This window comes from Ictalurus punctatus, chromosome 1, assembly GCF_001660625.3.
Source record: "Ictalurus punctatus breed USDA103 chromosome 1, Coco_2.0, whole genome shotgun sequence".
NCBI lineage: Eukaryota > Metazoa > Chordata > Actinopteri > Siluriformes > Ictaluridae > Ictalurus > Ictalurus punctatus.
In genome coordinates this window covers 27,721,707-27,735,182 of record NC_030416.2, presented here as the reverse complement: position 1 = coordinate 27,735,182, position 13,476 = coordinate 27,721,707, and the positions used below count along the sequence as shown (strand labels likewise).

The window sequence follows — 13,476 nt, the reverse complement described above, 5'->3', positions numbered from 1 at the left end:
GTATGTTTTGCTTGTAACAAAAGGCAAGCATTTTATTTTTCCTTGGGAGAAATAGCCCAAACCTGACAGGATCCCCATTTCCCCCTCACTTCAAAAGAGAAAATGACATGTAAGGACTGTACTGTACCCCATGTTATATGTTTACTTATTTACAGAGCAGGACAATTCCGTGCTAATCACTTACTGCTTGTTAAATTCATCCAATGCTGTTACAAAAACCACAAAACCCCTAACTTATATCAGTGGATGAGACAACTATTGTTTTTTCTTCAGATGTGCAGCAAGCAAGAGTAAGAAAACAGCATGGCATAAGTCTGAGACCATAGTCCTGCCCATTTCTTTTCTATTAGCTCACAAGATCAAGGTTAGCAAATTCATAGGTTAAAGTTCACCTAGATCAAATCATTGTGAAGTGGAAGAAATAACAAACAAAAAAAGGGTCTTTCACAAACCTCGTCTGTGAATTGGCTTTTCCACGGTGAATGGGATTTGCATTTGGGCTGATCACTACTTTACCTGGAAAGCTTCATTTTCACATGTCTCCTGTTTCAGATCTTACCCTAGTCTTATTTTTCTAAAGCAGGTCACTTAATAGCCAGAATGTTATCGACTGGTGTAGTCTCACCAGAATTGATTGCCACAATTCTCCCTTTTATTAAAGGAATTTCCCCAATCTCTGACATACTGAATCTCTCAGCCTGTCTACGTCGCACCGAAATGCTTTGTTCGGGACCCTCTTGCTTTCAGAGGAGTCAGCCAGCCAGAAATAGACCAGATGTGAACCTAACACACTGTTCTCTATCTCTACAATGGTGTTGCAAATAAATCATATCGTAATATCTTCCATAAAGCATTGTGTTACTGATCATTACCACAAACACCTTGTGGAATCTCAAGAAATCTGTGATCTCCTCCGTAGTGCTGTATCAAGGGGTCAAAAAAGTGTCAATGCCACCTCTGTTCATTACATTATGGTGTTCTGCACAATGATGCAAACTTACGTTATATTTGGTTGATTACCCTCTGATTTGTATAATATGGTATGTATGTTTGTGATGTGAGTACTGTTTGTATGCTCATGTTAATGATATGTACACTCAGTATATTTGGTGAATAAAAATATTCAGATTTTGACATGCAGCTCTACATGTAGGTGTATTACTTGCTGTATTAGGAGCCAGCTTTTCCATAAAATTTGGCCACACAATGCTCAGTCAGAAATAGCAAGACAAACTTAGCCACAACAGAGCCAACTGGTTGACTGACCACACCACATGAGAGACGGCGCTGCTGCCTGGAATTGTAATGGGATGAATCACCACCCTTAGCAAAATAAAGCACTGTCATTGTTTATAAAGCCACAAGCACTTACAGCAAGTTTTTATATTGGAGTAAAATATTAACAATGAACAAAAGGACTAATACAAATGATAATCCTTTCAATTGGATGGGGAAAGTGATTCCTTCAAAATGCCTTCTGCAGCTTGAAGTTTTATATACATATGCAATACATTTATTATAGAAACCAGTGGGGCTAATAAAGAAATCACATGCTTGAAGGTTTAATGCATTTCAAAATAGATCACAAATGCCCGATAGCAAAAAGGGTGTCCAGATAGCGTACGTGCCAAAGGTTTTGAATAATTTTACTCACTAACACCACGTAGCACACTGGAGCCCAGCAACTACTTCAGCTGTTTCAGATTATTCCAGTGTCCTAAACTATAACATGCTAAAGATCAAACGTACGTTCAGAAGGTGGTCCATCACAGGTCATATTACATTACCTTCATACAAAGACAGAGCCAAATTTCATTTTTAACATTTTATTTTTAATTAAATTAGTTTCAAGATTTATTAACATAATTACAGCACATGTTATAATTTGTTAATTAATCTCAAGCAATCAGTCGTTATTAATTAAGTCTTATTACTACTGTCAAGTCATTTTTAGCAATTATTATAATAATCATTAATTGTCTTATTATTACTACCAATAGAGAATTAAGTTCATTTTTTAAAAACAAACGAACAAATTGACAGAGAGGTGATTCTAAGACAAGGCTGCACTGTTCATTCCTTCAGTTTCTTTGGCCCGTCTTCCACGTTGTGCTGAGAACATGACCAAACAGAAATTCTAGTGCTTGTCCTTTCCTTCTCTGCACACTCATTAATACTGGGTTCATAATTCAGTCCTGTTTCTTCCATCCCCAAAGTGCCTATAAGAGTGCTACAGGACCATATCTGTGTAACATAAATACTCCTTCTCGGTCAGCATGCCACAGTCCGGCATACGCAAGTCAGAATAATCAGTACCATAATGCCATTATAAACTACCTGTTGATAAATAACAGAAGAACTTGCAATGAAGTTTTTCTATTGTGCTGATGGACCAGCAGGAGCATGTCTCTATTTCCTCCCTACACGTTACATTCTATTTCGTTTCAGACAGAATATATTTAGGGTATTTACAAAATGACTGTAATATTTTGAGCCCTTGTCTGTGTGATGAGAGTTCAATGTAATTAAAGGCTTCTTCACTCAGTGCTATATGGGCCGTACACACTTGTATTCCGTCCGTGATGGCGATTGTCTGGTGTGTTACTTTTTAGGGTTACCACCTGTTGCATGGTATATAAAATTGGCACTCATTGCAGTAGCTGTAGTTGAGCCCTGGGATACTACAGAGCACAGTTTGTTCCCTACACCATTGAGATTCTCACCCCTCGCACTTCAGCAGGAGCCAGGGAGGACTCGTCATGCTGTAGTTCCATTTATGCGTTAGGAATGATGACAGGATGGGAGGTTAGGAAGGCTTGTCCCATGCGCCCCCTCTCGTCCTCTGCCACACAGACATGGTGAGAGTCGGGGGAATGGCCGTGGTGTACAGGTGCATGTGTGTCTATAAAGAAGGCTAGGTCTCTGGATTTGGTGTGGCAAGCAAAGGAACGTTGTCCCTCCTCTTCCGGCCCAGAGGAGGGCGCCTGTATTGCTCACCATCAGACAATGTCTGTGGCAGGGGCTTCCGTTTGCTCTCTGGAAGCAGCAGAATGGACAGAACAGCCAGTAGGGCAAGAGAAGAGTAGACTACATGGTGCAGAAAGTAGCCGTAGTGGTTGCGCAGGTCCATCAGAGGAGAGCTGAGCCGACCCACGCAGCCAAGAGCCAGGATAGCACCCACCCCACTTCCCCTGGAAAGCCCAAGGAAAATGAACAGTTAGTTTAATTGCTGCAGATATTCAGATGTGTCTGAGCAGCAAAATTGGATTTTAGCGTGACAGCTGAATTGCTTTTATTTAATCAGTATTGCTCCACTTATTTACAATATAATTAATCAGCATTCATTTATTTTGACAAATGTTAAAAGGGCTGGCTCCATATAAAAATTACATTATAGCTTCTTTATAGAATTTGACATTATTCTTCTGGAACAAATTTCACCATTCTAATACTTTAAAAAGCTCTCATGTTCTACTGTGATTCACCTAGTGCAAGGTTTGCTCAACCTTATGGCTAAATGGCAATTGAGATAAGAAAAGGCCTCTATGTAAATACATGCAATACAACAATATAAGTAAATACATCTAAGTCATCCTTAATTTTAAAATTTTTTACATTTGTTTTTTGTAGAAAAAAAAATTAAGTCTGTAGCTGAATGTGAAATGATGAGCTATTAGGCATAGAGTGTGCACTTTGTACGTTCTGGCAGGCCATTATGTTAAACCTTATGTATTGAACATATAAAGTAAATATGAAGGCATTCAGTCTAACTGTGAGTTGAAGAGGTTTCAATAAATTTAAAGTGTTACCTAATGATGGTGGGCATGATTTCAGCAGTAAAGAGGATGCACAGAGAGGCAGCAGCCTGTGACGAGAACAGGCCCATCACGGAGAACACTGTAATGGCTGACTCGCTCAGATCTACAGAGAAAAATGTACAACCATTAAGTCCACAAGCAGAAAAATTTGTGAAGAAAACTGACCTTTGGATCATGTTGGATCATATATCTTTAATATATACAAATACATCTAATAGTAATATAGTACATACATAGTGTGCAAATACTATATATATATATATATATATATATATATATATATATATATATATATATATATATATATATATATGTACCACAGCGCTGTTGAATTCTCGATTCTGATGGGACATTTTCACTTATGGGTGTACTCACTTTTGTTGCCAGCGGGTTAGACATTAATGGCTGTGTGTTGAGTTATTTTGAGGGGACAGCTAATTTACAGTTTACATTGTAGCAAAGTGTCATTTCTTCAGTGTTGTCACATGTAAAGATATAATCAAATATTTACAAAAATGTGAGGGGTGTATGTACTCACTTTTGTGAGATACTGTATATATATATACACACACACACACAGATACACACACACAGACCCACACACACAGACACACACACACAGTACTGTGCAAAAGATTTAGGCACATGCAAAGAAATGCTGTAGAAAAAAGATGCCTTCAGAATAATTAAATTAAATGTTTTTACATTAAAAAAATACCGTAAAGAGCAGTAAACAGTAGTAAATGAAACAAAGTCACCGGTACAATTTGTGCAATTTTATAAGGAAATGAGCTGTAAGTTTTATTGAGCATCGTGCAGAACCAGACACGGTTCTTCTGGAGACTTTGACTGTCGCACTTGCTTCTTATTTTTGCAGCAAAACCCAGTAGCCTTCATTATGTTTTTTTGACTGAAAGGTGTCTCTTACATAATATGCTGCTTTCTTTAATGAGATTACATGAGAAACATTTTTCCGTAACATTTAATTTTGTGCTGGAAAACTAATGTTTTTTAACTAATCTAAAATGTTTTTGTACCTACTTGAAAATGTAATAAAAAAATCTATAACAAAGTTTGTACTAAAAATAAATATGGTGCCTAAAACTTTTGTAGGTAAAACGTCAGTGGGTATATACCATTTGTGTGGTACTACTGTACTACTACTCTGCCACATGATGGCAACATAGTGCCAGAAATGTCCACGAAGCCATCTCAAATCTCTTTCTCAGATTTCAACATTTTCAATTTCAAAGATCGATCTATCTATCAGCAAGATCTGCACTCACACTCCATCAGGCCGAGTAGAATGAGTGAGGCGAGCCCAGTCATCGTCATGGCCAGCAAGAGAATGCCACGGCGACCAAATCGGTCCACTGTTGCCCAGAGCAACAGCCAAGCTCCACCTCCTGCACAGACAGACAGCAGGTAGGTCCAATAGAAACTGGATGCAGTGCCTCGAACATCACCCCTGAAGGAGCTGTAGCAGTGACTAATGCCATGAGAGATGAACCTGAGAGACAGCGGTTAAGAAAAGGAAAGAAATAATTTGTAGATTGAGTCTACATATAGCAAATTTCTGTTGTCTTTCTATTCTCTAATTCATACTTTGATTCTTAATAATAGGTGTGTCCTGGAGGTCTGGAGCCCATCCAAGGGACACCACTGCATCACAGACCACCAAGCACACACACAATCACACACTCATTCACACCTAGGGGCAATTTAGTGTTGCCAATCTACCTACAGGCATGTCTTTGGAAGGTGTGATAAAACTGGAGAACCGAGAGGAAACCCACAAGGGGGAGATCATGCATAAAAACCGTAACTTGAGCTCAGGATCTCGGACTGTAGAGCTCTGAGGTGTCAACGTTATCCACTGCGCCACATAAACTATAAAGGTAGACATTTAATTCTGACTTACGAGGTAAATCCCAACACACACATGTTTTTCCAGATGTTTCGACTCTGGAGTAGCTCTGGGAAGGACAAATAGGGACGACCAGTCTGAGGGGACTCCGACTCCAGCTCTACAGGAACATCATAACAGGTCATGTTTACACTCCAAATGGTCAAGCATACTACATTTCTTAATCCCTCAACAAAACAGGAAGACTCAGACTGTCCCAGAGAAACAGTTCTAAATGGCTAAGTGCCAAAGCTGAGTGAAAACAAATCTGCAGCTATTTAGCAAATGCTGAGTGACTTCAGTGTTTTCACTGTAAACTAGTCAGGTGGTGAGCGGTGTTCATGAACAGACCTGTGAAGCCATCATCTTCTCTTTGTCGCTCACTGTGTTCACTAAATGAGTTCATGTCACTTGCTCTCTCTGAGAGCAATAACCAGCGTGGGGACTCTGGAAAGACACCTGGAATACTAAGGACAGGCAAACAGATATGATGTTTGTTGACAAGTTCTTTAAAACAAAAAGTGGAACAACATAATTGACACACTAATGCTAGCAGAGAGGTCTGGTAGCCAAAGAAACCAAGCTGATACAGATAGGTGGCTAATGTCTTCATGTTTCTGAGGGAACTTCAAATCAATAAGGTTTAATGACTCTCAGGATGTAGTCAGTTTTTATTCTTTTTATCTCTTTATCTGCAAAGACTGTTTTCTGCTTGTCGGGTTGCTCTGTCAGGATCCTGTATAGCCAGTACCTCCCCTTCTTTAAGACTGACCAACTCCAATCCTAACCACTATAAACTGAACAAGTTGAAAAAAAAGTTCAGAGCTGTAACATTTCCCAGCAGTCCCTCACCCATAGCAGAGGAAGAGAGAAAGAGGTGCTGCTCCGGTTCCTATCAACCCCCTCCATGTCGGGCATCCAACAGCTACTCCTAGCAATAAGAGCTCCCCGGCAACTGTTGTCAGTCCCGCAATCATGGTCACCAGGAGACGCAACGAAGGGTCACACAGTTCCAAACCTTTCATTAAGCAGCGAGACAGCACACAAGCAAATAAATACATCCATTGCCATAAACAAAGCAACAATGAATACAGCGTAAATAAATGTATGCGCGTAGTGTCCTAAGTATACTAATACCACATCACTGCTGAATACTTTATGCTGACTGGTCAGAAGGGGCTGATTCATTTTCTATAACAAACAGAAGTGCTCTTTTTTTTAATTTATATATATATATATATATATATATATATATATATATATATATATATATATATATATAGTATTTGCACACTATGTATGTACTATATATATATATATATATATATATATATATATATATATATATATATATATGTTATAGCAACAACATAGTGGATGTTCCACATAAACAGATTTTAAAAATTATGAAATCATTGATATGGTAAGGTTTTCTGTAAAGAAACATTTTTTTAACATTTTTGAAAGGAGTCTCCAGTGTCACTACTTTGTAATAGTCAAGGTAAAGAAGTAAAGCCATAACAGGAATGTCTTCAGGATGGAAATCTCTGGCTTTCCCTGTAACACGACCAAAATATTTCTGATTAACTTATTAACTTAAAGGGAGAGAAAAAAAGAGAGGCCGGTGGAGGAACGACTGTTTATACAGTAGCTGCTGGAATGTAAGTGTGAACAGGAACTAACTTGTTTTGTAGACGCTTCCAAAACTTTAAATGCTATTTACTATAAACAGATAAAAATTATGTGTCCTTCGGTAATTAATAACAAATATTGTAATCATTGACAGGTATAAAACACTTTAGGACATGCTGTTCTTTGAAAATAATTACCTTCAACGTGGTATCGCAGGCTATATGACACAATGCCTGCACTGATTACTTTCCTACAACATCACTTCCTGTAGTGTTTTATTCCTTAATCATAAAAATGCATTTCAGTTCTTCTGATAGCATCTCCTTTCATGAATTAATCTGTCAACCATCAACAGAAGAACTAATGGCCTCTGCGTTTTTAGCTATACTCATACATGCCAGAGTTACTCATTTGATGAATGTCTCTTTCAAGATGCACTCTACTTACGTGCAATATATAGCACGAGATAAAGGCCGGCAGTGGCTGCGGCTAAGCAGAACCGCATGGCGATGAACATGGGGGGTGAGGCAGACACGCACACCAGTATGCCAAAAACCACAGACAAAGTGAGAGAGATTAGCAGGGTCTTCAGCCGGCCCAATCTGAGGAAGGGACAAACCATTAAGGAGACATTCTACACCAGGACATTTAGTTAAACACACTGTTCCTATACTGACTGATTAATAATTGGAATTTCAACACAGTTTTTAGCCAATATTGTGCATTATCATAATGTACCTCACGCTATACAAGACTATATATTAATGCCAATCATGCTACACACAAGGTAATTAGATCTTTGTGTTATTGCACTGCTTCTCACCGGTCAGCAGCATATCCAAGGCCCAGGCAGCCTATGAGGTTTCCCAGAATGAAGCACACCTCCTCCACTGGAACCAGCCAATACTGAGAGCACACCAGATTCCACTGCCAAGACAGGAGTCATGCAGACAGGAAGTGAGGACATGACAGTTTCATAACAAGAGAACATGGTAATGTTGTGCTGCTATTTAATTGGATATTATAGTTCATAAAGGACCTTACAAAATCCACACAAAAAAAAAACACTATAGGGAAAACTACAATTCCCTTCCACCCAAATCTCATTCCAATTAATTAATTGTTTTATTACACATTTTCAACAAACAAAAAAATCAATTCTAAAACAAACAAAAAAGACAACAAACTGAGCTGATTATATTTTATAGAGATACCATAAATAAACTCAGAATAATTTAGGGCTACAAACAAAGATTATTGCTTAATCAACCAGATACTAAATAGCATGCTCTGTCCTCAGTGGTGTGTTTGGGGCTATCAGGAAAAATGCAAGGCATGTGGAAAAGTCTGGGTGGAAACCCATCAGACAAGTTCTAAAGCAGTTTACAATGCATTTAATAATTATGATGAGAATGCAACTCTTACTATGTTTAGTTTTTTCCCCCTGCCTGTCCACACCCTGAAAATGCCAATGACACTAATCCTGCTTCAAAATGATTAAAGAGTAGCTACACAAATGTGCTCAACTTCCAGCAGTGACTGAAATGCTGAAGTTCCACTTTAAGGCATTAGTGCAAGTCTCAACTCCCATAATATCCATAGTGGTTGCTAGGTGATGTACAAACCATATTATTTTCAAGTTTCCGTAAGCTGTGTTTTAACTCCCTAAGCTGGCAGTGGGGAGAACATGCTAGAAATAGACAGGCTAAACACCACAGGATTCTGTACAGAGCAGTGAACTTCAGTGAGACACAGAACCTTGCCATGGTACGCGGAAATACACGCACATACACACGCAAGCTAACAACACACCTCAGAGATGTTTGTGTACTCTGTTATACTGAAACAATTCCAGTCTTCCCATACACTAAGAGTAAGAATATGTACTCTGTTTGTTTTAGTAGGCTCAGATTTTCAAAATAACATGATTCCCATATTGTGCCAAGTACCAGGTATTGACATTGGCAAGTGGTGTATTAATTCAAGTGTAAAATAATCCTAAAAGTTGAAGTAATCTTGTGACAGCATAACACTGTGAATTAGGTAAACCCATGAGTATTTCATTATGGTTTAAATTACAAAGAAAATTATGATTAACAAATGCTACTGAGTGGAAGACAGGATATGTTTCCAAAGCACCCCTGCTGGAGAAGGGACACTCAGTGTGGAATGAAGCATGAGAAAACACCAGGCTATTGTCAAATTGGTTACTCTCAAAATTTGACAATAATGTGTGTATGGGTCACAGATTGGGAAAACAAAAAAAAAAAGGTTTTTGACATAATGAAAATATTAATTTCATGGCTTTATCCTAGACAGTGGGATGTATAACTGCATTATATTTATACAAGAATAATGCCAAACACACATATGGGTTTAAAAGAAATCCTGCTCAATAATATATCATTCAAAATAACACATACTTGTCAGTAAATCATATTAGGCACAGTACTACTTGGAAAGTTTGTATAACTGAAAATCTCACTCTAAGAATTGTACATCGTCAATAATAATTAAATAAAAATTACTGTCAAGCTTATATATGTTCCTATTATAATTACAACTTTAACTTTCGACTCTGTAAGATGTTATTTCAATTTATTAAAAGATGATGTTGCCAATATTATTTAAATATTAACTTAAATCTAACGAGTACCTCAGTGACAATGTTATTCCTCAGGCCTTCTGTGACATTAAAGTCCCACCCAGCTTCACAGTCCACTACACCAGAACGAGTGCCGTTAACAAACAGGTACTGAGTGCACTGGGAGAGTCCCCCACTGTCGCCTTCCCTAGTACCCTTCTCCCAGGGCAGTGAGGCATTTAGCACCTCATCTGTAGGGTTGGACACGGACAGGTGACAGTGATGGGGTGATGCCAGGGTCAACAATGGGTCAGAAGACAGCAAGAAGGCCATGAAGAGGTTGGGCAAGATGGAAAGCGCGATGAAGAGCCTCTGTTTCTTCCGTCCCAGGGCCATCACCATTACCTCACCTGTAGGGGGCAGCGAGGGAGGCATCGGGATGTTGGAGGGTGCAGGAGAGGACGGGGCAGGGGACGAGGGCAGAGAGGGAGGGGGAGGAGGGCAAGGACAAGGGGAAGCCAGAGGAGAGGGTGGGGACGTCATAGCTCAAGGTGAGGGGCCAGTGAAAAGCCGTCTGCTGTGTGGTATGGAGTCCGGAGATTCACACCTGGCTTTGGATTCAACCTTTAATGTTGGTGTAAGAACAGGGGAGATAAAGAAAAGAATGAAAGAGAGAAAGACAGAATTTTAGATTTTGGTTTCTATTTCATCATTTAACAAAAGAAGAGAAAACAAGGCCTAACATGGCAAAAATGAGAGAAGTAAATTGATACAATTGCTATTACATTTCTGTTACATACTGTTGTATCAGAATCACTGAATTATCTTTCCAAATTTTCCCTGGCTTAAACACTTCCTGAAATAATACCCTCTCTACCTGCCTACTAATCTATTATTACACTTGCCTTGGGAATCAATGAAACCATGGTTCATTCTGACTGGGGAAAAAAGACAGACGTCAGATACAGTGTCCTACACACCTGGAATAATCTTCAGAGGTCCTTGAAACTGTGTACTCATATGACACTGAGCCAGTTTAAACATGTAACCCTGTAAGACCTAATGTGTTATAGACAGTGTGTGAAAAAAACAAACAAACATTCAAACCTTTGAGATCTTAACAGCTCTGTGTTAAACTAAAGAAGTGGAGGTACTATGCATTATTTCTTTCCCTTCTTTCATGCTCTAGTGGTGAAAATGTGCTCAAACTTGTACATAGTGTCAGACAAGAGCATTCCAGACATCTTTAGCAATTCACAAAGAGTTTTCTACCTCAGAGATGTTGAAGTCTCTAATCTGATTTATCATGTGTTGATAAATTTTCTATAACAGCATGGCTCTGACAACAGTACTAGCTGTAATGCAAATTATAGCTTTATATTAATGTGCAATCTAATATGTTATAGCTTTCTTTAGTAACGACTCTCTGACAGGGATTTGTACGGCGAACGAGCTGCATAATCTGCGGCTAGTAATAAATGGGTTTTAACAATGTCGTTATAAGAGTCGAGACGTTTATTTATCATGCGTGAGAGCGGTCCTGGGTGTCAGCACTCTGTAACAGTCAGTAGGTTTCCCACCACAAAAGAGATGTAAGGACCGAATGTTTCATGACGAGCTGTTTTTCTTCTTCTTCTCATATTAACGTCAAGAGAGAGAAGAAGAGGCTGGTGAGCGAACAAGCTTCAATAACGTAAGTGATAACAGAAAATCATTTGACTCACGGACGCTGAAAAACGTATTATTAAATATAACTATAAATGGTTAAAAAGCACAATGTGTCACTCATTAATAAACTACAAAATTTTAATGGTTGGTAAATTGCTGTGGTATAAGAGGAATTAAACACGTCAGGATGTGCTGTAATAGGAAAATAATCAGGCTGTATCACACCAGCCCAACATTGAATATTTACTAATAGTGTTATTTCTTCAGTTACATTTTGTACGTTTGCAGTAAAATGTAAACTCATAGAATTGCATTTCTGCACCTTATTTGAGCTGTTTATATTGAATATTTGTGTTTAAGAAGTGGTCTAACTAAAGGTCTAAGTTTTGGGTTCATGACTGGAGGAATTGAGAAACTGAGTGCTGAAGCAGAAACCACAAACAGTGGAATAGATCACCAAATCACAGGAAAAGCGTACGAAACGCACGACTGGCCACGTTTAACCTCCCGCATTAGAGGGTTAATTATGAACTCATGCACTTGTAAATTAATGTGTTTGGACTGCCCTCAATGAACTTCTAGAGAAATGAGAATCGAAATGAACAGTCTTAATCATGACAATGATCTCAGTTGTCTTATTATCTTTGATATTACACAAACATTGCCCAGATCTGTTCAGTAAGGCCTACAACCATCCATCCAGCCTACTACCATCCATCCAACTACTACCATACACCTTGAGTTCATCTTCAGGAACCTGTGAATCTGTCTTTTTAATATCCTTTCTGTTTAAAAATAATGACAGGTTTTCAGTATTTCAAGATGGAGAAGTTGGATCACATAGTGCTTAGTACAGCCTAGTGGCTGGATGTGCGTATTCCAGCATTACATAAGAGGCACATTAGAGATGGGGAAAAGTGCAGCATGTAAATAAACAACAACAAAAAAAAAAACAGGCAACATTGTAGCAGGTTGTTATAACGTGGCTATGAACACAGAGCAGTGTGTGTTTGTGTGTTACTGTAGAAACAGCTGAGCCCTGCTGACACACACACACACACACACACACAGTATGAACAGTGTAAACACTGCTGCTTTCATCCGCTAAAGACACTTAGATATTGAGTGTGATATATAAGGGACTTACCTCGTCCTGTGATGATGATGATGATGATGATGAGACTGTGAGAGCAAGTGTCACTTTGTCAGTGAGCTCAGTGAGAAATCATTAGGCGCAGGTGATTTTTCTTTCTTTCTTTCTGTAAGAGCTGGCCTCATAACCGCATTGCCTTCCCACTCAACGCGTGTCCTATTCCTAGCTGCAGTCCACTATACAAGTCTTCATGCTGGAACATTAATGTCCACTAAGCACAGGAAATTCAGTGGCGTGGCCCGGGAATGGCACAAGTAGTCCTCTGTCCAAACAAAGGCTGTTGCTACACTGTCCTCCAGCCCGAGGTGCTATCCGCCGACATAAAACACACACATTAAATAAATTCTCATTTCCGACACGCGCGACTTAAAATGATTCAGCACAGACCGTACTAACCGGTTTCTCTGGGACAAAAAGAGGGCGGAAAATAAAAACTGCAACGGAACTACGTCCGGAAAAAGCGGCCAGTCTCGTAATGTGTCGGCTCCACTCGGCAGACTTTACCCTTTTCCGAAAAGAGCCGAGTTTCACTGTGCGGCCGCCAGGTGGCGCACTACATCCGCACAAAACACTGACTGGTCTGATGCATCTACTGCATGTCTCTCTCAAAACCTGTAAGCTGTATTATTCACCATTCGAACATGTTTAACATGGTTTCACAGAGTTCTTTGCTTTAGTAGGCTACAGATGACCTCTACAGGCTTTCAAATGCTGT

General features: G+C 39.1%; 1 protein-coding gene across 1 annotated transcript; it reads right to left on the bottom strand.

Moving 5' to 3' along the window:
- Positions 1-1,685: 1,685 nt before the first annotated feature.
- On the bottom strand, positions 1,686-13,270 carry slc22a17 (solute carrier family 22 member 17). The gene is made up of 10 exons (XM_017479076.3): positions 12,756-13,270; positions 10,013-10,564; positions 8,180-8,283; positions 7,804-7,958; positions 6,577-6,742; positions 6,076-6,191; positions 5,740-5,845; positions 5,105-5,328; positions 3,810-3,921; positions 1,686-3,191 (listed from the first exon to the last, which is right to left on the bottom strand). The coding sequence occupies exons 2-10, from the start codon at positions 10,481-10,483 to the stop codon at positions 2,915-2,917; spliced, it is 1,731 nt and encodes a 576-aa protein (XP_017334565.1). The 5' UTR covers positions 10,484-10,564; positions 12,756-13,270; the 3' UTR covers positions 1,686-2,914.
- Positions 13,271-13,476: the final 206 nt, after the last annotated feature.